At 41.6% G+C, this 24532-nt stretch overlaps 2 protein-coding genes across 3 annotated transcripts in view; one reads left to right on the top strand and one right to left on the bottom strand.

Moving 5' to 3' along the window:
- Positions 1-24532, top strand: part of LOC124605091 (ketohexokinase-like) — a 78059-nt gene that overhangs the window by 49548 nt on the left and 3979 nt on the right. The gene's annotated exons all lie outside the window — the stretch shown is intronic.
- The window catches only part of LOC124605093, a 104891-nt gene continuing 93947 nt past the window's right edge, over positions 13589-24532 (bottom strand). The window contains exons 1-2 of one of the 2 annotated variants that reach the window (XM_047136543.1): positions 15733-16002; positions 13589-14323 (exon numbers count right to left, since the gene is read on the bottom strand). In XM_047136543.1, coding sequence (XP_046992499.1) covers positions 13998-14323; positions 15733-15865 — 459 coding nt within the window. In that variant the 5' untranslated portion in view covers positions 15866-16002 and the 3' untranslated portion in view covers positions 13589-13997. Of the gene's footprint in view, positions 14324-15732; positions 16003-24532 lie in introns of those variants that run through there. The other variant, XR_006978595.1, reaches the window with a different exon arrangement.

Here is a 24532-nt window from a genome sequence, read left to right as displayed (position 1 = left end):
GATACGATGTTGGTGTTGGACAGAGAGGAGTTTAATAAGTGTATTAGCTGGAAGCATACAGCCGAGGACTGTATCTATAGCCTCCTGTATGAGGATTGGAAGGATATGATAATGTACAAGCATAGGGGAATACTTTTCAGTAAATAATGGTAATGCAGCGGGTGATGATGAATTTCACAACTCATAGAGACTATTTCCAGTGCTGCAGTGCCTCTTTATTTCTCGGCAACTTCACCCTATTCCGCTGCCCCAGAGAGATCACCTTGGTATAGCTGCTGTGTAACTTGTACACTGATACATAAAAGAACAGATAGGGCAGCAAACCATCACTGAAGTTTTTGGAAGGCCAGTATGTGGTACTACAACTGATGAAATATACTTCAGTGATCTAATTACACATCGAAATTGTCATGTAAAAACCAGCACTCATACGCAACAGATCATAATGCAACACATGTACTGGGAATTGAGAAAAATCATTGAAATAACACGACTTCTACAAAACCCGACTCCAAAAGATCACTCCAGGAGAGAGGATTGGCAGCTGCAAGCGTGTTCTCCTCGATGTGTGGTCACGAACTAACCAGCTTACAGCCAGTCTTACTTCCCATCCTACCACCCCACATCCCTCCACCTCCTTACCATAGGTATAGATACAGCCCTGGTCTATCATGTCGCTGATGGCCCACAAAGAGACCCATCTGGTGGCAGAGTATATTGTCTCCTGCGTGCGGAAATCAGTCACAGATGGACAAAAGACTTAAGAACAGGGCGCTTCCTGCAAGCTGTTGAACTTATTTCTCGGAAAGACTGAACCTCCTGGAACAACAACGAAGTTCCAGAGAACTCTACAGAGCGCTTTTTCTAAAGTCCACTGCCATGCACCCCTACCATCCACCACCTGCCGCCAACTGCCTTAGCTGAGACCACAGTCTTCGGCCATCGGGAACCAGAGGGATCGTCTCTGGTGGAGCAATGGCTGAGGACGGTCAGCAGGCCACATCGTGTGTTGGTTGTCTGAAAGTGCAGCTGCAGCAGCACTTACCCTGCACGACTAATTGCTTCTGCAGACGAGAAACATTTCAGTGTAACAGTTGTATTTATGAAACTTCCTGGCAGATTAAAACTGTGTGCCGGTCCGAGACTCGAACTCGGGACCTTTGCCTTTCGTGGGGAAGTTGGTAGAGCACTTGCCCGCGAAAGGCAAAGGTCTCGAGTTCGAGTCTTGGCCTGGCACACAGTTTTAATCTGCCAGGAAGTTTCATATCAGCGCACACTCCGCTGCAGAGTGAAAATCTCATTCTGGAAACATCCCCAAGGCTGTGGCTAAGCCATGACTCTGCAATATCCTTTCTTTCAGGAGTGCTAGTTCTGCAAGGTTCGCAGGAGAGTTTCTGTAAAGTTTGGAAGGTAGGAGATGAGGTACTGGCAGAAGTAAAGCTGTGAGGATGGGGCGTGAGTCGTGCTTGGGTAGCTCAGTTGGTAGAGCACTTGCCCGCGAAAGGCAAAGGTCCCGAGTTCGAGTCTTGGCCCGGCACACCGTTTTAATCTGCCAGGAAGTTTCATACCAGCGCACACTCCGCTGCAGAGTGAAAATCTCATTCAGTTCTATTTATTGTTGCCGTGTAAAGCCAAGCGCCGGCACGTCAGTCGGGAACAGCAGAGAAGGGAAGGCTGTGAGAAGAGGTCAGCCAATCGCACGCTGACTTACCTCCTTTCCAAGACGGCAACACGACAGTTGCGGCTTCTATATGAAGGGGACATAAACTCTGCGCCCGATTGGTAGTGCCCCACTTCGATAGCAGCAACAATGATAGCGACTTCGACAGCAGTTCAGGACAGACTTTTGTCAGAGATCAGCAGTTACTGCAAAGACTGATTATTTCGTATGTCGCTCTGTGCTTGCGACACATGTGTGTGATTGCCAAAGTTAAGAAGAATATAATAATTCCAATCCCAAAGCAAGCTGGCGGTGGTAGATGTGGAAATTACCGGACTATCAGTTTAATAAGTCACGGCTGCAAAATACTAACGCGAAATCTTTACAGACGAATGGAAAAACTGGTAGAAGCCGACCTCGGGGAAGATCAGTTTGGATTCCGAGGAAATATGGGAACATGTGAGGCAATACTGACCCTACGACTTATTTTAGAAGCCAGATTAAGAAAAGGCAAACCTACGTTTCTAGCACTTGTAGCCTTAGAGAAAGCTTTTGACAATGTTGACTGGAATACTCTCTTTCAAATTCTGAAGGTGGCAGGGGTAAAATACACGGAGCGAAAGGCTATTTACAATTTATACAGAAACCAGATGGCAGTTGTAAGAGTCGAGGGACATGAAAGGGAAGCAGTGGTTGCGAAGGGAGTGAGACAGGGTTGTAGCCTCTCCCCGATGTTATTCAATCTGTATATTGAGCAAGCAGTAAAGGAAACAAAAGAAAAATTTGGAGTAGGTATTAAAATCCATGGAGAAGAAATAAAAACTTTGAGGTCAGAGACAGCAAAGGACTTGGAAGAGCAGTTGAACGGAATGGACAGTGTCTTGAAAGGAGGATATAAGATGAACATCAACAAAAGCAAAACGAGGATAATGGAATGTAGCCAAATTAAGACGGGTGATGCTGAGGGAATTAGATTAGGAAATGAGACACTTAAAGTAGTAAAGGAGTTTTGCTATTTGGGGAGCAAAATAACTGATGATGGTCGAAGTAGACAGGATATGAAATGCAGACTGGCAATGGCAAGGAAAGCGTTTCTGAAGAAGAGAAATTTGTTAACATCGAGTATAGATTTAAGTGTTAGGAAGTCGTTTCTGGAAGTATTTGTATGGAGTGTAGCCATGTATGGAAGTGAAACATGGACGATAAATAGTCTGGACAAGAAGAGAATAGAAGCTTTCGAAATGTGGTGCTACAGAATAATGCTGAAGATTAGATGGGTAGATCACATAACTAATGAGGAGGTACTGAATAGGATTGGGGAGGAGTCTGTGGCACAACTTGACTAGAAGAAGGGATCGGTTGGTAGGACATGTTCTGAGGCATCAAGGGATCACCAGTTTAGTATTGGAGGGCAGCGTGGAGGGTAAAAATCGTAGAGGGAGACCAAGAGATGAATACACTAACCAGATTCAGAAGGATGTAGGCTCCAGTACGTACTGGGAGATGAAGCAGCTTGCACAGGATAGAGTAGCATGGAGAGCTGTATCAAACCAGTCTCAGGATTGAAGACCACAACAACAACAAGTATTGTACTTGATTGATTGTAACAAAACTCATTAATACGAGTTGTTTGATTGTTTGTCTAGCGAACCGAGTAGGCAGGATTCCTAGACACAACGCACCTCATATAAGGGAGCGTCTATTAAAAAAACACAATCGTGATGACAATAAATACAATCTTGTTTCCACGAAAATAAGTGCAGTCCATTTTGTTTTAGTTTTATGACCAAAATCGGTATAGTTTAGAGCATTCCTCATATTCAAATTATAAATTGTTATGCATAAGGGTGTTACATTCTTTTCACACGATTGAATCATCAATATAGTCATTCTTTTATGTTCAACTGCAGTCTCTCTTCCACCTCCAGTTGTTCTGTGGCATTCAGCGGCATGGAAAAAAAAAATCTACATCTCTACCGTCGATTACAGATGACCAAACCGCAGAGGTCGGAGCTCTGTAGCAGTGCATCTGACAGATGAATTAACTTAGCTTACTTCTCCTATACATGTCCACCGTATGTAAAATCGAAAAAATTTCCGCTATTTTGCTGCGAAAACTACCGATCAGAATGTTCTCGTTTTTTCGAAAGTTTCATTGGAGTAAAGAAAAAGTGAGAATTTAAACTCCGAAGAAAAAAAGCATGCAGTCTAACGGAACATCTATGTTAACTGATTTATTTCAGGTTGTTGGACAAAATTACATGGTTTTAGAGTATTCCTGACGTTCAAATCAGTGTCTGTAAACAAACTGTTATGCACGTGGGTATTACAGACATTTCAGACACGTGAAATAACATTGCAGAATACAGTCTTTCACGCAATCTGTTCACATATCGGAAAAAAACAAAGTCATTTTACGTTTGGCAGCAGCAAGCTATGATTCAACGGGATGGTGTTTTGTATACTGTGTCAGGTCCCGTTTCACCATAGCAATGGTATATTTACGAAACATAAAAAACAAATCGTGAGAGCATGCCTCGTAATAGAACCTCCTAATGTCACCTAGTAGAGACCCTATAAGATTCCACGGATCATCGAAAACAAATATCACCTGCATGCTGACATCTGACATATTTGCTCCATAACTCGCCTCTACCGATCTGTGTGTAAAGTTTCTGTCATTTATTGAATTCGAGAGCACTCCTGACGCATAGTTATGTCAGCATATGACCATATACATATGGAAAATTATCCAAAAAATATGAAATGTGGCATAAAATCTAGCAAAAACTGGGATAATTGGTACAGATTGATGGAAAATATGTAAAATGAAGGTAAATACGACGAAATGAGTAAAATTGCGAAAACCTAGAAAAATTACGTAAATTGACCGAGAATAAATAAAATTAGAAAAAAGTACTGTCAAATGCGGGAAACTGAGGTGGGTTGGGGGACCTGGATACTTAAGATCGAGAAAAGCTTAAAAATTATGCTCTGTCTGCATTCAGTTTCAGTCATCCCCCTCCCCTGTATACTAAGTGGGTTTTCGTAACACATACTTCAACAAAGGGGATATAAGTAATACCCAGAAGCTCTGTATTAAAGCAGGCGAAATATATGTATCCCAATCCAGGACAGAATTCTCACACATGCAGGCCAATATAGATATTGCCTTATTACGTTTGGGTCTCACTGGCAATGTTATTCCACAAGCTTTAAGGAGAAGAATCAATGTGTTTAACAGGCTTAAGTCATTTCCTTGCGTGTTCTGTAGGAGAGTGGACTGATACCACATATATCTGTCTTAATAATGTGAGGAGAGTGTGCTCTAGCGATAAGGTGTCAGAACGAAGTTGCTATATTGTCCCACATGAGCAAAACTCCTTAACATCAGACCATGACTTCTGTGTGCAAGAGGGAAGCTGCCAGGTCCGTGGTGATGATACTGTAAACATCAATAAAACTGTTACATCTCCTTAGGCTACTGACCATGGTGTTTACTCCCTTGTAAGAAGTCGCTGTTTTTTCGTGTGCATTTTCATGTAGCAAGGCGTGGATGATAACGCTACATTCCGCTAATGAAATTATTCATGTCGTTTTTACTCGATCTATTTCCTAGTGAGGCATGGCCGAATCTGACAAAACCGCTAATACTACTAATAAGCACGTCTGACACGGGAAATGTGATTGAGAGTATGTAAGTTTCCGACTTAAAACGACGTATAAAATCCGTCAATTTCCTAAGAGATAGATATGTAGTCTCCTGACTCCTTTGAGTTGGTTTATAAGCAGGTCACGCGGCGGATATACATCGACGATGCCTTCATAGTGAGGAACAGCTCGGGCACTTCCTAAGACATTAGAATAGAATAGAAGGAAGTAGATTTAACATCTTAAAGTTTGTCGCCCTAGTAATTAAGGTAGAAAACTCGCAGGGTGGTTGTATGTCAGACGTTGGACTTATACGTCCTACATTAGAGTATTAAGAGCATTGCATTTCGCACGACTAATACTTTGGAAACCATATGGCTTTAACAATGTAGCATTTTTAGGTGCAGAACCATGTAGCTTTAGGACTGTATGTATCTACGATCATTTGTATGTATCTACAATCATTTCTCTCTTGCCAGTACCATCTTGGTACTGACTCCAGAGACTGTAATAATACTCCAGAACTGTTCGCACAGTTGATTCACGTACAATGTTTCAAACTCCATCCATATGGAGCTCTATTATGCATAAACTACATGTTTCTTCTTAATCATCTGTTATATCACCACAATACTGTCATGTCTAATATACACCCATAAAGTGTGCTAACCTGCTCGCCATGCATGCATCTGGAGAGATGCCGTGAGTCAGATTGGTGCGGAACAGCGGTTAAAGACTCAGCTCACTCTGTTCCTTCATGAGACAAAATGGTTCAAATGGCTCTAAGCACTATGGGACTTAACATCTGAGGCCATCAGTCCTCTAGACTTAGAACTACTTAAACCTAACTAACCTAAGAACATTACACACATCCATGCTCGAGGCAGGACTCGAACCTGCGACCATAGCAGCAGCGCGGTTCCAGACTGAGGCACCTAGAACCGCTCGGTCACAGCGGCCGGCCCTTCATGAGACGTGGAATGTAGCGGATGAAGTACCCTCCTATCCTGGTCAGATAAAAATTAAATCGGCGGCAGTGTTGCAGGGAGGGTTGGTCAAGGACAATGCAGCGAGATCTTCCATTCTCAGACTTTATCCTATGAATGCAAGAATTCTCTGTGACTCCCATCCACATAGGGAAAAATGGCCAATCGTAGTCGTAAATTCCGCACTATGATCAGTGTGCCAGATGTACGTAGATAACCTAATTACATCATCTACCTGCATTGACAGTGTAGTATATGGTACTCGCAAAGTAGTGGATGGTGGTTTAGCGATGATACAGAAATTGGGAAGCATTCTGCTGTGTCATTGGCTGACGTTGAAATTATGGGAAAACTGATAAAATTGCTAAAACTGATCGTGCTATCAACTGCTGTGCTTATTACAGTACATCATCCCATATCGGCGGTGTCTTTATGCTGTTGATTACCACATAGTGACGGACTGACACCACGTGTCTAAGATAGAGAGAGCCTTGGCAGAACACTGGGCATCTGCTACTTGTCGCTGTGGTGTTTGGAATTCAATGTAGAGGTCATCACCTCCAAGCAGCTGTTTGGAGACGTTTCTCAATGCTGCAGGCTCATCCTATTTCCATATGCTGTAATGACCATCACATTTTTTATTTTTAGCAATAAGATAACAGTACCCATTTGTATTTCTACTATCCAATGCATGTTGTGAACAGCCCCTTGTGGGAATCGCCATCACCGGAACAGTGATCACGCACATATCTATTATGAGGATGTAGTGCTCTTGGCCTCTTCGAGACGGAACACTTGGATATATGTTACCTGTTGCTGTAACACAAGAATCATATATTGCGAGTGATAGCCTGCTGAGTATACTCTTCTTTCCTGTAGACGTGACATAGCTTTACGCACAAACTTCTGTCCATGAAAGCGTGTTATGGAGCAATGATAGTTGATGTCAGCATGCTGACGGTATTTGTTTTTCCATATATCGCAACAGAGACGTGGTAAAACGTTACACGGTGACGTTAGGAGATTTTATTACTAGGAGAGATATGGCAGGTTAAAGTTTGAATGCAGATAGTTCACAGTTTTTTTCACCTATTCTGGATGTTACAAAATGACAAAGAGGGGTGCTCCTGAACGTAATAAATGGCTGTATAGATACTGATCTGTATTGGTATTTCATGCGTCTGAAATGAATGTAATGCCATCGAGCATGACAATCTATAATCTGAAAACGCAGAATTCTCTCAAACTACACCGATTTTGCTCTTAATACTAATACAAATCGGCCGTGTCTATTCTCGTGGAATCATGATTGTTTTTATTATTTATCGTAACGATTGTGTGTTTAAAAACATGTTTACCACATGTTTACTCCATAACCTCTAATTATAAAGTACCAACCACTTTAATTATAGTTCGTTGTGGAACCTGCAAATGATAGTGTTTTTCCCGACGTGTGAGTAGATTGCGTGAAACAGGCTGTTCTGTGACGGCCAAATTGCTTAGGAAACTACAACAGAAGAATATGCTGCTATTGCGACTGATGGTCTGTTGGGTGTGGTTTTCTTCTTCGTTAGGTGACATTGGGAGCTTCTATTATAAGGCACGCTTTCACGATTTGTGCGGTGGTAAAATGGGGCCTGACAAATGTTTGTAATACCCATGTGTACGACAGTTATTTAGAGACACCGATATGAACGCCAGGGATGCTCTCAAGCCATGTAATTTTGTCCATCAACCTTAAAGAAATCAGTTACCATAGATGTTTCGTTCGACTGTATGCTTTTTTTTCTTTGCAGTTTAAATTCTCACTGTTTCTTTACTCCAATGAAAGTTTCGAAATAACGAGAACATTCTGCGGTGATCGGTAGTTTTCGCAGCAGAATAGCGGAAGTTTTTTCCATTTTACACAGGGTGAAAATGTATAGGAGAAGTGAGCCAAGTTAATACATCTGCCAGATGTATTGCTATAGAGCTCCGATATCTACAGTTGGGTCATCTGTATCAGCGGCAGAGCTGTAGATTTTTTGTGTGTCATCGAATGTCACAGAATAACAGGAGGCGGGAGAGAGAGAGAGAGAGAGAGAGAGAGAACGTTATGAATTGTATCCTGCAGTCTAACGTAAAAGAAGACTGCAGAGATGTCATTCTGTGTTGATAATTCAGTCATCTGAAAAGAATGTAACGCCCTTGTGCTTGACAATTTATAATTTTAATATGAGGAATGCTCTCAAACTATACCGCTTCTGCTCATAAAACTAATAGAAAATGAACTGTGCCTTTTTCGTGAGCCGCGCGGGATTAGCCGAGTGGTCTAGGGCGCTGCAGTCATGGACTGTGCGGCTGGTCCCGGCGGAGGTTCGAGTCCTCCCTCGGGCATGGATGCGTGTATTTGTCCTTAGGATAATTTAGATTAAGTAGTGTGTAAGCTTAGGGACTGATGACCTTAGCAGTTAAGTCCCATAAGATTTCACACATATTTGACATTTTTTATTTTCGTGAAAACAAGACTGTTTTTTTATTGTCATCATGTATGCGTTTTTTTAATAGATGCTTCCTTATTTGAGGTGCGTTGATGTTAAATACAATTGTTATACTGAAATGTTTCTCGCCTACGGAAGCAATCAGTCGTGGCAGTGGAAGTGTTGCTGCGGCTGTACTTTCAGACAACCAACACACGTGCATCATTGTTCAGGGAGCTGTCATTTATCTCGCTTTTTTCTGTGGCCTGCTGACTGCCTTCAGCCATTGCTCCACAGACACGATCCCTCTGGCTACGGATGTAGACAGATGAGACTGTGGTCTCAGCTATAGCAGTCGGTGGTAGGTGGCGGATGGTGGAGGCGGGTGGCAGTGGATGTTGGAAGAAGCATTCTGGAGAGTTCTCCGGCCTTTCGTTGTTGTTCCAGGAGGTCCAGTCTTCAAGAGAAGTAAGTTTAACAGCTTGCAGAAAGCGTCCTGTTCTTGAGTCTTTTGTCTATCTGTGACTGATTTCCGCACACGGGAGACAGTATATCGCTGCCACCAGATGGATCTCTTTTTCGACCATCAGCGACAGGATGAGGAGATGGAGGGATGAGGGGTGGTAGGATGGGAAGTAAGATTGTGTCTAAGATGGTTAGTTCGTGACCGCACATCGAGGAGAACACGCTTGCAACTGCCACCCCTCTCTCCTGGTCTGATCTTTTGTAGTCGGTTTTGTGGAAGTCGTGTTATTACAATGATGTTTCTCAATTCCCAATACATGTATTGTCTTATGATCTGTTATTTATGAGTGCTGGATTTTACATGACAATTTCGATGTGTAATTAGAATACTGAAGTATTTTTCATCAGTTGTGGTAGCATGTATTGGCCCTCCTAACACTTTAGTGATGGTTTGCTGCCCTACCCCTTCTTTCTATGTATCAGTGTAAAAGATACACAGCAGCTATACAAGGGTGATCTCTCAGAGGCAGTGGAATGGCGTGAAGTTGTCGAGAAATAAAGAGGCACTGTTTATTTGAATTTTGAGCACCAGGGCTGCAGGACGATTGTCGAGCAACGCAGCAGCAGGCGTCTGTAGCGGACTCTGATGTCAAACAGCGAGACACACACACGGTTAGAGAAAAGGGGTGGTGGTTGGGGTGCGAAGTTGTCTCCTGCACTGTGAATTGACCAGCCATTTCAGAAACACAAACAGCTCCAGCACTGGAAATTGCCTCTATGAGTTGTGAAATTCATCGTCAGCCCATCCCGCTGCATCATCATTATTTACTGAAAAGTAATCCCCTATGCTTCTCCATTATCACATCCTTCTATTCCTCATAAAGGAGGCTATAGACACAGTCCTCAGCTGTATGCTTACAGGTAATACTCTTATTAAACTCCTCTCACTTCAGCACCAACATCGTGTCAATTGATCACACTTCCCGGCCACTACAGCTTTTATCCCTCCACTCCACAAGTGGGGCAAAGAGATTTATTTCTACTTCTAGGTAAAGGAATCATCCTATGTAGAGGTTATTTTGAGTATGTCTGATACTAGTTTCGAATGGTATCGCGAATTTTTTTCCTAGCAGAGTAGCACCAATTATAAGACATCGTCAATTGTTGAGGTGCATTGCGATTTTAGGTGTTCCTTGTGGGCATATGCATATAGCTGTGTAATTAAAATCGATATTTATGATTAATTACGTAATTAGGACTGATAATTTCTTCAGTTGTCCAGTCAAAGTAAACAAAGTACACTATCCTAAACTTCCTTTCCTCGTCTGGACAGTGACCGACCATTAATTACCCTGTTTAGAGGGGTACACTTGGGCTTTCCACCCAGGACTGGAGTCTGACGCCCAGAAAGGGCACCGCCAGTTTGTATTTCCTGACAATTTCCGAGCTGGGGATGGGATCTGACGTCAGCAAAGCCTTAGAACAAATAAATTCGCGCCATTTTGAAATTACCACTATTTGTTAAATTTCCCGCCAAAATTCGAAGTACGCCCCAAAATTCAAAATTACCGCCAATAAAGAATGTAGAGGACGGAGTGGGGACCCACGTGCCAGCTGGGGACAACCTACGACGTCATCTGGTGTGCTAGGAGGGGGGTAATTAATTTATCAATTAATACATTTTATTATAATTTGATATTAAAATTGGGGTGGTATTCTCTTTCCTCAGCTACTGACGTGGGACCACCACTAGGACAGGCATGCATTGTGACCAGTCTTAGTAAAAAAAAAAAAAACGCTGCTGCCGTGCTTGGTCGCTATTATACGGGATGTTTCAGGCACAAACGAACACACATTAATAGGCAACTGTTTCTGTCTGAATGGATTGGCGTACCTAATACAGTGGCACAGTTTCCTATTTACTTATTGCACACTCACTTCAGTTAAGTTCCACAAATCCGTCACCCAGTCTACATCGATGAACAGTTTAATGCATTCATGCACAGCTTTATAAAACTGAATGTAATGGACGTCTTCTTAAAGAGCTCTCTATTACCTGTTAATCTGCTGTATGATTTTCCTACACATGAGTCCCAAGTTCACTATCTAACTTAGGCAAGCTCTCTGACAAATAACTATAATATTTTCGTGCGAAAAAGTCACGAAAAACTGCCGCCAACTCTATACCAAACAACACGTATTTATTTAGAATGTATAGTTCTTGGTACAGACGTTACTCTTCTATTTTATTTATTTTTTTATAACTATTCGGTACATTCAAACTACTTCCTCTCTCTATCAGTCGGCATTCGTACGAGCCATTGACCTTCCGATTACCTCTACAAAATGCAGTCCGTTCACAAATGTTCACACCGTATCCAATTATTAGAGTTGATCACCAAAATATTAGACAGTTCTTTACTTCTCCATGACCTAATGTCTCTACACAGAACCTATCATCTAAATCGGCTGGTAATGATCACATTCACTTTATGATTTCGTCTGTCACATTGGTCGTCACCAAAATACATTATTGAACATCAACGTTAAACAGTTTTAGAGCAGCAAGGAGACACATCTTTCCTTAAAGAAAATGGATGCCGACTCCTCGGTAACTGGTCTTGTTGTCAATATCCCGCATTCAGAATATGGGACAGTGTTCTTTCCTGACTGTCCAACTATGGCCAGTGAGCATTGCCGCAGCGCTCCTATCAACAGGTACTCATCCTGCATGGCAAACCATGAACCTTTTTCGAATTTTTCCAAATTATATGATCACAGAAAGCCAGAAAAATTTCAAATAACAATATCTTTACATGTCTGAAGGACTGAAATAAAGGTATTACTTCGTTGGTTGCTCCACGAAATGACTTTCATACAGTGGTTATAATCCATTGTACCATTGCTATACATACTTAAATACCTATAATTTTAAAATTTATTCTTTATGTACACTCTTTTTACTCCTCTACATGTTCTGAAAAAAATAATTGTATTTTAGTGCCTGTTAATCGTCAATAACTCGAAATGAAAAATAATCCGAAGTATTTGCCCTAGCAAAAGTGACACTTTTGTTGCTAAAAGCCGTGTTATGACTATTTGAAATGCAGTTAAGCTAGATTTTTTAACTACGACATGTGTACTGTGTCACAATAGTGTCATCAGGCAGAGATCCTTTAGATAAGATTGACGATTTCGAATTTCAAGTAAATTTGTATATTTTAGTAACTTTCAAAGTTATCAGCTTGAGTCCTGAAATGTGAACTACTATTACTATTTGAAAGTATTGCATAAAGTTGTATGGCAATCAGTGTACTGAAAGAGGCAGAAAATTAAATTGACTGGTTCGAGTATGGTTTAGCTATTCCATACACTCTTGCACTGTGACACACCATGCAACACACACATTGCATAGGAACACAATTCTTGGAATATCTTTCCACACAGCATATACATGGTGATCAATGTTGCCTCTTTATCGAAGCCGATTTGATAACATTTTTCCTCACAAGCAATATAAGAAGGGCAGTCAAATGAAAACGAAACAGATGGGAAAGAATAAGAAAACTATTTATTATTTCGAAAGTAATCGCCATAACACATTTTTCCCACTATGAGGCAAGACAGTCAGTGCCTTTATGGAAAAATGTTTGCGTTTGCCTATGGCAGCATGATTGTATCCAGGTGTCCACCTTTTCGTCCAAAACAAATCGATGGCCACAAATATGAAATATGGAAAACGTATGGGCAGGGCTTGGTACTGTATGGAGGATGTGTAAGTGTACGTTTAGACTGCCTGTGATGCGACGCGATGCGAGGCATAATGGCCAAAGTGATGCAATGCGATGGAGCGTTCACATTGCACACGATACAGCGCGTGCGTGCGCGCGCGATCTAGCCAGCAATTGAGCAGTCTCGGCACGATGTCGTTTTTCCTCGACCAAGTTAATTCTTTTTTATTAGAAAACAGTGCTCTGAGAATTCAACGCAGTCGTGAATGGGTGCATGAAATCAACAAGGAGAGGAGGGCTTTAGGAGAATTTCATCATTTGTACAGTGACTTGAGAAAAGATGAGGATAAATTTTGGAATTATTTCAGAATGAGTACAGAGACATTTGATTATGTAGTGTCGTCTGTTTCAAACAGATTACATAAGCAAAACACAAATTTCAGAATGGCTATTACCCCTGAAATGAAAGTTATGATCACCATCAAGTAAGTAAACAATATTAAGTTTACAGCAATCATTTTATTATGAAAAATTTACGAATTGTGATGGATTCAAACTTTCTTTTAATAAATTTTGACGTAGTTGACAATGAGAAGTAAAATACATCACAGTTCACTCACTTTAAGTATCAAAGTTTTCAGAATCTTGGTCGCTTGAAATAACAATGTCATCAGGTTGAATTTCAGAAATGACTATTTCATTTTGCGGATATTCAGCAATTACGATTTCAACTGGATTTCCAGGAGCATAGGGTGACATCAACGAATGTGCAGTGGAAGTGGTTGATTGTTCCAATTCTTCCAAAAGAACCTGCTGAATTTTTATCCCGGCTCTCAACTGAGCTGTTGGTGATAGTTCTCGCATTGCTGGCAGCAAACTCACTACAAAATGATAGTTGTCATCTTGCGTTTCTGATTTCGACATTTGTTGCTCAGTTAGCCTCAACTTTTGCTTCTCTATATTTAGCAACTCAGAGTTTGTCGATTTCTTGGATGTCTTGTTTTGGTTTGTGTGTAGGGTGGGTGAGGGAGGAGGCATCGAAACGCTACCCTCTGAACTTACAGTCTTGAAGAGTTGGCTTGGTTGGTTTCATCAGGTGAACACTTTCTCTCTCTGTAAGAGCTGGTGAAAATGGTACGTCGTAGTGTGCGTCGTCATGTTGCGATGCTGTTCTTTTACTGTTATGAACATTAGTCTTCGTCTTCCGTGGCGTCATTATGTGAGTCAGGAAGGTCATTAGCTCGGACCACGGCCAATTGGATTGGAAAGGCGGCATGCCACCTTCCTCTCCTGAACGTTCAGCTTGAGTTTTTTTGAGTTCAGAGCGGAAAGTGTCACGTAGGTTCTTCCACTTATTCTTCAGTACCTCGCCTGAAAATATAGACGTGTAAATATGCGTAAATAATTAAGTACACTGTATACTTAATACATTTTTTGTCGTTAGCACATTAACTGCAAATCCTACGGAGATCCTACACATCCTTCAATTACGCTAATTTCATTCTTTTTCATATATTTGTCGGTTGGGATGTCTTTCCATGCACTGTCACAGTCGTTTCGGATGGGTCTAACTACAGTCGCACAATGTGTGCATGAAACGTGCGCCACAGTATGTGAAATTCTGAGCCCTGTACACCTGCCTTCTCCTACTATACCACTGCTTCAAACCGCTGCAAAACACATGTATGCCAACTGGAATTTTCCGAAGTGTGTGGGGGCCATTGACGGTAAGCATGTTCGGGTTAAATGTCCCCCTCATTCTGGGACAATGTATTACAATTACAAAAAAAAAATATTTTTCGCTTGCTTTACTAGCTGTAGCCGATGCTAACTGCAGATTAATAGCAGTTGACATTGGAGGCTATGGCAAGCAATCAGATGGTGGCATATTTAGAGCAAGTAACTCGTACAATAATATTTTGAACGAAACTGAAAACTGGCCTCCACCGAAAGAACTACCAGGTACTTCAGTAAAAGCCCCATTAGTGTTGGTTGGAGATGAAGCCTTTCCACTGCTGGAAACCTTAATGCGCCCTTTCCCTGGACTGTCACTGATTGAGGAAGAGAGGTTATTTAACAGGAGGCTATCGAGGGCTAGAACGGTGGTGGAACGCACTTTCGGAATTATGGCCAGCAAATGGCGTCTTCTCCGAAAGGAAACTGAAACTTCTGTAGAACATGCAGACATTATTATTCAGTGCATCTATGTCTTGCACAATATAATAATCGATAAAGATGAGCCTGACATTTCCCTTCAATTGTCTATTGACCAGGACATAACAGAACACAGTGTTTTAGCAGCATGCTTCCAAAATGACAGAGCAAACAGCAGTGCTTCAAGAAGAGCGAGGAGCCGGCCGTGGTGGCCGAGCGGTTCTAGGCGCTACAGTCTGGAACCGCGCCACCGCTACGGTCGCAGGTTCGAATGCCTCGGGCATGGATGTGGGTGATGTCCTTAGGTTAGTTAGGTTTAAGTAGTTCTAAGTTCTAGGGGACTGATGACCACAGCAGTTAAGTCCCATAGTGCTCAGAGCCATTTGAACCATTTGAAGAAGAGCGAGGAGTGTCAGAGAGGCCTTCAAAAACTGTGTCAACAGTCATTAATGCAAATATATTTCATGTCGAAATTATCAAATACTGTAACTATTGTGAACGTCATTTCATTATCAAAATACTGTAATAGTATCTATACACAATTAAAATTAAAAAATAAACGAAGTTATTTGTGTTATGTGTTTCTTGGAATCTTGTAGCTATTTGTTTTACTTTTTTGTACTTACTGTCTGTTCCACAATCTTCAGCTATTTCATCCCATGCTTGACGAACAAAATCACTACTGTGGTAATATTTATTTTTCTGGTCCCACAACACGGGGCGTTCACGTACATTGTTAATTAGTCTATCGACGTCCATCGCAAGCAAGCAATTACTCCAGACGCAAGCACAAACAAGCAACCGCTCCAAACACTCGCGCGAAACGCAAACTCGGTTGCGACTACAGGGGAGTCATCGCATCGCACCGCATCACATCGCTCGGCTCAGCCAGCAGTCTAAACGGGCACCGCTCTGTTGCCACTGTTAAACCAAGCCTGCCCATTGTCACGTGATTTCAGCGCGTCATCTCTCCGCTCGGCTCGGCATCGCATCGCATCGCATCGCGGGCAGTGCAAATTTAGCCTAAGGGCTTCCCAGCGAAACTTCCGCAGCGTGGGTGGACCTGCATCTCACCAAGGCTGTTCCGACTACATTGCAGAAGTTTCTCTGGGAAGAACCTGCACATCCTCCATACAGTACCAAGCCCTGCCCATACGTTTTTCATATTTCAGGAGCCTCGAAGAAAGGCATTTGTGGCCATGGATTTGTTTTGTACGGAGAGGTGGACACCTGGATACAACCATGGTGCCCTAGGCAACCGCGAACATTTTTCCATAAAGGCACTGACCATCTTGTCTTACAGCGAGATAAATGTATTAAGCGTTATGACGATTACTTTTGAGATAATAAACAGTTTATATACTCTTTTCCGTCCGTCCTGTTTGCATCTGCCTGGCCCCTACTTAATTTGTCGCTACTGGCCCCCTTCTTGGCCCCCACCCTCAACATCAGTTTTCTTTCCTTTGGCTCATGATAAGACCGTGAAAAATAAATCATAATCTAGTGATCATGGAAGCAGCTTTTTTTTCCTTTTAAAATACGAACTACACAGCCATTTCTTTGCAACATAAATAAATTTCTAAACCTTATTATACGAGTGCTAAATATTGAGAGAGGAAAAAAAGTCATTTTCATTTAAGGTAATTCTTGATATCTTAAAAGCTTTTATTGAAATTTTTTTGTTATTGTGATTACTGGGTGTACCATAATTAATAGGGACAACAGACATATGTGGAAGTATAGAATAACAGAATTCCACTAATCATGGACCCAGAAATATTCAGTTTCCGAGATAATACCGAATATGTAGTTACGAACCACCACTGGTTCACTATGATATATTGTCCTACTCAGTGGAAATGTAAAATTTTTCAATTAAGTCACCATCTAAATAGGTTCTAATTTCACCGATGCACAACGCTGGGGAACGACATATAATGCGCCAATTTAGTCCAAGATGGATAGCACAAACAACTTGTACCTTGGCCTCCAAGATACCTGACTTCAATCCTTTGGATTTTCCTGCTTGGAATCATCTCAAAAGTGAAGCGCAGAGCATTCCCATTGATATGGTTGAAGAGCTGGGGCAGCAAATTGTATAGTCTTGTCAAGATTTACGAGATGCTCCAGGGGTGTTTGAGAGAATTCGTAGCTCACTGCAGACAGAGTGCAGAACTGGCTGAAAATGTGAGGACGATGGGTGGAATACCTCCTTAGCAAATTCAAGTGTACTGTAATTTGTAGTATGTAATGTGGGAAAGTAATTGTTTTTCTTGTAAAGGTAGGCCTTAGGTGAAATCTGAGCCAAAGCGGATGGGGACTTAACAGAAAAGTTTACATTTCAAATGTGTTTCTACTAATTAGGACAATATTTCATGCTGAAATCAGTGGTGGCTTATGACCATACTTTTGCAATCATTCCCAAATGGCTCGTTTGCTGCCCCATGTGTACTGGAAAATTTTTGAATATTTTAATATATTTTCATTAGTGTCAGTTTTCGCGACGAAATATTTTACACGCTGTGAACGAATTTTACATCTTCTCAGTTGGTGCACCAGTCAACTGTGTGACTGTTGGACCTTGAACTTCTCTATACATAAAAGGCAATGTCCCGAATGACTGACTCACTAAGGACAGAAACTTCAAATTTGTAGAGGATGGTGATCTTATACTGTAGGAGTCGTTTAAGACGGGATTTTTCCATTTCTACCCCTAAGAGATGAAATAAGGCATAGAAGTTTTTTTTGAAAATATGACGCTATTAATGCAGTATTCAAGCTAGAGCTACGGAAATTGGCATTTGGTTACTCGATCAGAAATAAAGAAATACGTGTTTCACTATTTCTGGAAATTTGGTCCCTATGGAGGTGAAATAGTACGTGATTTTTTTAAAAAAAGCAAATCATTATTAAAGAGCTACTACAGCATTTTTGAAAATACACCTAGGAAAATAAAAACGTGGCTTTTCGGTTAGAAATAAAGAATACTTATAATAAATGAAAAGCGCTTTTCACTTATTATGATGTTGTTCTACCAACAACCAACGGAAGATTCAGTTACTATAAAGAAAACTTGCTTTAGTGGTTTTAGAAATTTAACCCCCAAGTAGGTGATATAAGGGACGCAAATTTTTATGAAGATATTTCATCATGAAAGAATTTTTTAAGCCGGATCTAAGAAAGTTTGTATTTGACTTCTTGGTTAGGAAAAGAATACGTATGCCATTGATTTTCGAAATTCAGCTCCTAAAGGAGTGAAATACGGGATGAAAATTTTTGTGAAAGTGGTTGTATGGCTTTAATTTGCGTCCAAATTTTAGGAGATGATACAATTTGTGAACAACATAAAAATTCGGTTAGAAGAAAATAATAGAATCTCTACAGACCATATAATCTGCATGGCCGAAGCAGTGGGGCGCTAAACCAGTGAATGAATAAATGTCGGTACACCACACTATTTGCTGCAAGATGGTATTATATTATATTTGGGCAGCACATCCGTTTCAATGTCGATGACAACTTCCATTTATTTAATTGGTGTATGAATCCTGAGCCCTGTGCAATTGAGTCTATAGGAAAGTGTTGGCGAGTGACTTCCTGTTGGAGGTGGATAGAGGTGTAGACAATGTAGGTAGTCAACTTGTTGCTAAAACCCTTTATTAACACTCGTAAATAAACGTGGAGCACTGCGTTTGAAGGAAGCAGACAGCAGGTAGCTGACAGTGACCCTCAGTTCACAGCAGGCTGGCATAGACTCCCCGAAATACGCATTGCTCGGGGAAAGCAGCAAACGGCTTGCTAACTCTGCATTGTGATGGGTGGCTACTGCTAAGTGACAGTGGCAGGGCAGTCACACAAGGGATAGGCAAGATCGCCCAGTGGGACTCCCCAGAGCATGAAACAAATGGTTCAAATGGTTCAAATGGCTCAGAGCACTATGGGACTTAACATCTGTGGTCATCAGTCCTCTAGCCCGAGGCAGGATTCGAACCTGCGACCGTAGCAGTCGCGCGGTTCCGGACTGAAGCGCCTAGAACCGCTCGGCCACCGGGCCGGCATGAAACATGGACTCACAAATTGGAGAGCGACAGTGCTGAGTTCGCTAGTACTTACTATGTGTCTTAGACCATGGGACAGCGATGGGGGGGGGGGGGGGGGGAAGTTGCCAGGAGCCCTTGCTTCGCGTCCTGAAAATTACGAGGGTGGCTACATTGGATGTATGGCACCGACTGGCACAGTTTGAGCGTCATAATATAGCCCAGCTGTATCAATGATGATCAGTTGGAGATTTTAATACCACTGTCTCTAGCTGAATGTGCAGAAGATGTGTTTCTGTGTAATGTGGAAATGTTTCAAACGGGGACCAGTGACAAGAACCAGTGACCAATGTCTGCCTCTTGCCATACGGAAGTGGGTCATGTCACAGAAGCTTCCTGAAGGTTGGTCAGTATCCCAGGCTATGAAATTGCAAAAGTTCAGTGAGGAAACGTCTCTCTCTGAAGAGCTGCTGAACAGGCAGATTGATATCAGAAGTTAGTGGCGGTGGTTGCGTGCTTGTTACGACTCTGGATTCTGGCTGTGTTCTAGGTCATTACACTTCCTCCCTCCTTAGATTAGTCTGGCCCACTGATTCCAGTGATGATTGCGGGTAACTGGAAAATAAGTCCAGAGATGTAGCATTGTGTACTGTTTATCAACAATCCTTGCCCCTTCAATTCTCTTCACCGTGTGCCATCGAAATAACCATGTTCATAGCAGGTGCAATGACAACTATCGGTTTTGGTGCTAAGAATAGCCAGTGTGAGCCTATCATTCGGAGGAATTCAGTATCACAAGTGTCCGCGCCGATACCTGAGTGGTCAGCGTGACGGATTGCCGTTCTACGGGCCCGGGTTCGATTCCCAGCTGGGTTGGGGATTCTCCCCACTCAGGGACTGGGTGTTGTGTTTTCTTCATCATCATTTCATCCCCATCCGGTGCACAGGTCACCCAATGTGGCGTCGAATGTAGTAAGACCTGCACCGAGGCGGCCGGATCTGCCCTGTAAGGGGCCTCCCGGCCAATGACGCCAAACGCTCATTTCCATATCCAGTACCACAAGCAATGACTTCTCGGACGCATTTGGTCATGGGATTCTCGTAGCAAAACAAAGGATACACACATGACTCAGGAGGGAGATGGTGACTTGCCCAGTTTGGCAGTGCAGTAACTTCCTCAAATCACCCATCATCTTAAATGACGAAACTGACCTAGCAAACGTCCATTATAGGGAACCTTCAACCTTAAAATCAAATACCAAAACTATCATATTTACGCACACACACACACACACACACACACACACACACACACACACACACACACACACACACACAAATACACACACATACTTGACAAAACAATAAAAGTACTGCACCATGTAACGTCGATGTTTTCCTTATAAGCTAAAGTAGACATGCTAAGGATCCATTAACACTGCAAATAAAAATTTCATCAAGCAGTCCTATAATGTACTACCTAAACAAAATTATTCCTTCACGTTCTCTCGCGAGCTTCTTTCATAAAAACATGACAAACACAGGCCTAACCATAATATATACTTACAAACATAACTAATATAACTAATAAGAAAACATAAAAAATTAGCTTGCAAGGCCACCTCTTGACCTCAAGGAAAATGGATGCTGTGGAGCCACGCAGGATTAGCCGAGCGGGCTAAGGCGCTGCAGTCATGGACTGTGTGGCTGGTCCCGGTGGAGGTTTGAGTCCTCCCTCGGGCATGGGTGTGTGTGTGTTTGTCCTTAGGATAATTTAGGTTAAGTAGTGTGTAAGTTTAGGGACTGATGACCTTAGCAGTTAAGTTCGATAAGATTTCACACATTTGATGCTGTGGAATAACTGTAAATACATCCTGTTTCACTTGCGTAATTTTTACTTTTCTCCTTAATGTTTTCTCCAACCACTTCCCTTCCCACTTCATAAAGAGCTTAAAGCAAATGAAGCAATGGTTCCAGTTCACCCTGAAGTGGACGAATTCTTCCTGCATGCACCACTGTTCTTTGGGTAGTAAGTTGTTTGACATTAAACAAAGGTGATGTGTCGACCACTTGATAAAATCCTTGTTAACACACAAGAACTCCTTAGTTTTTCTTTTCAGCATGTAAGTGTGAGATAACATAACCCACTATCCGACATGATACTTAGACAATTTTGCCTGTCTATTGTGGGTGCCTTCCAGTCGTTACAGAGCCTTTGCATTCATCCTTTTAACCTGGTACCAGATACTTTTTAACCTTGTAGTAAAACTGCGAATGTAGGATATACCTTCTCCTTGGGTAGATTTCCATAATTCGAAAGGGGAGGTCATTTTTTGGCCAAAAATAAATTCATATGGTGATAAGTCCTGATTTTCATGGATTTCGTGTTATACGCTACTACTACATTTAGTAGCTGAATGTCCCAGTCATTATGATTACTATTTACATAATAACTTGGCATTTTCCCTATCATTCTGTGTACCCTTTTAGTCCTGCCATTTGTTTGCAGGTGTAGTGCACTAATTTTAATATGTTTAAATTGATTAATCAACACAATTGCTTCAGTAAGTTGGACCTAAAGTTAGTGCCTTGGTCAGTTGGTACTGTCTCTGGCGTCCAGGATTTAAATATCCATTGGTTAACCGTAGAGTGTGTTTCTGTAAGTTGATTTGGTATGGCTATCATGACCACAAAAGTGAGAAATGATCAATTATTATTAACAAATATCGATTCGTTGTTGGTGTTTGCGCAAAGGGACTAAGAATGTCCATACCGATTATTTGGAATGGTGTATCTGCTTCAGGCAACTCTGTCATGGGATTCACTGAAGACCCAGCTCGGCTTTTTGAGTGCAAGGAATGCAGTTCATTATGTAGTAGTCTACATCTTGCTTTCTCTTCTGCCAGCAATAATTGTCTGCAGCACACCACTGAGTGGCCCATTGTACACTATATATCCTGCCAAAATGGAATCGTCAGCCTGCCTCAATACTTCATTCTGCGAACTTCGTGTCCCAAACATGCAGCAGCGACATCTGCTTTGATTGTAGAGCACTCTGCCACTCAGACCTGAATTGCGCTCACCTCATGAACTGCCACAATCTGGGCCAGCAAACTGGGCTATGCACGATACTTCTGTGTTTATCCCAATACATTCAACAACACATACCCTCTGACTAGGTCCATCAGCGTTACCATGAAATTTCACTGCATGATGTACAACCTTGAAATCAAATTCGCTCAGCCATAAAGCCCAGTGGGTCAAATGACTAGTTGGATCTTTTTGTCCCAGAAGCCATTCAGTGCTGTGTGATTCATTATAACTACAAAATGTCATCCATATAGATAACAATGAAAATAGGTGATGCCAAAAATTAGTAAAAGCATTTCCTTTTTGGTACTCAAATAGTTCTTCTCCATCTTGCTGAGCTGTCTAGAAGCATAAGCTACTGTGTGATCTTTTCCATCTCCCTCTTGATTCAAAACACAGCCTAGAGCATGTTTGCTCGAATCATATGATAATATAAACCGTTTTTGGTACTCATGAAAGTGAGGAGGGAACCAGTGGTCAATAAATCTTTTAATCATTCAGATTCTCTTCACAGTCCAGAGTGCAGTGAAATTTTACTCCCTTCCTCAATAAATGTGTATGGATCTTGCAATCTCTACAAATGTTGGAATAAATTTTCTATAAAAATTAACAATCCTCAGAAATTACTGTAGTTTCTTTGTGTATATGTGGTGGGAAATTCTTCACAGATAATATAAGTCATAGGTCAGATCACACGCCATCCTAGCTGATAATGTCGCCTAAATAGTGGGCCTTCTGTAATACGATACAACAGCTTTTGTAATTAGGGGTCAGTCATGGTGCAGGTGACCAATCAAAGACCTCTCACAGATGCACCTGCATCACTTGCTTCAAGATGTCCTTGGAGAATAAAATGATATTTTATAAGTAGACCATGTATCATTTTGGTTTTAGACCCTATAGCACCCTGACTAATAACCATTAGAAAGTTGCCAGTGCGTTTTTCAAACCAAATGGCATCTGACGATACTGTTAGTTATCAAATAGAATCGAAAACGCTGTTTCAGATCGATCCTGTTATGCTACCTCCAATTGGTGGTCCCCACTTCATAATTCCGTGCTGGCAAAACAATGACATTCCCCCAGATTGTTCTAGAACCCTATAATGTTGAGCACTGGGTACACAGCTGTAACCGTCTGTCTGTGTAAAAATCTATAGGTTCAACAGAATCCATAAGCTTTTTTACCATCAGAGGATGCTTTTAGAGTAATGACTACAGGTGCAGTTCAAGGTCTGGTGCTTTCCTGTGTCCAGGAGCTGTTGATAAAAAAACTGCACCATCACTTGTTTTAGATAGTTGGGATTTAATATGGTTTTTTGTGTACAGGTAGCTCATTACCAGTTGGAATTCTGTACTGCACTATTTTCTTAGCTGGCAATGCTCCAGGCAGGTTAAATAATTCCACATATTCCTCTAGTAATCTCCCAATGTCTACTGTATCATGTCCTTTCAGATACAATACCTTTCCCATTAATATGATTAAACTGACAGACTCTCCTGCTTTCGAGTATTCCAGTCTGAAATCCCTATTCAACATATCTTACTCTAACACTTCTAAGATAGCACTTCGTGATGTCTCAGCGCTTCTGAACCAAAATTGTCTACACTGATGAGCAACATGCGGCTTCGATACATTTTCTGCACAAGAGATAAACTATATGATATGAAACAATGCACTTTTTCCATTTCCTCATTTCCCGGCAAGGGCTCTACCACACATGAAGTATTAATTTGCAAATCAACTCATACATTCATCCGGGGTAGTTTTCCTGTTTCCTGTATCGTATCCCATCTGTAAGACACTATGTACACAGCTTAGGTGGCTTATGGGTATTCCTTGCGACAGTTTGATTCTTTCTGTAGTAAAACCAAGATGGAATAATATCCCATACAGATTTGCTATGTGCTGTTAAAGATCGATTTTTCTGTGATGTTTAATCAGGAATTCTAGCCTTAGAATTAAGTTGTAGCTTATGCCCATGCTAGAGATAACTTTCACACAAATTCTGTCGTCGCTCCTTCCCACTTAGAAATCGAACAATGCTGAACTCAGCAAGTGAACATTGTTTTACATAGCCGTTTAGGCAAATTTATACCAGTGGTTTCGCGAAGGGTGTACTGTGGCCATAGTTACTGGTAGCGTTGTTCAGTGGTCTCACCGCCCCCAGTCCTGTTTAATGTAGCGATGCGAGTGTCACGCAGAGTCCACCTTGCAAGTGCTGATGAATACTTTCAATTGGAGTGTCCCACCTGCTTGGATCTTTCACACTGTGGGTTCCTACAGAACTACTGAATGT

The sequence above is a fragment of the Schistocerca americana genome, chromosome 3 (genome assembly GCF_021461395.2).
Source record: "Schistocerca americana isolate TAMUIC-IGC-003095 chromosome 3, iqSchAmer2.1, whole genome shotgun sequence".
Lineage (NCBI taxonomy): Eukaryota > Metazoa > Arthropoda > Insecta > Orthoptera > Acrididae > Schistocerca > Schistocerca americana.
The sequence above is the reverse complement of the archived record's forward strand: the minus strand, read 5'-3'. Positions and strand labels throughout refer to the sequence as shown.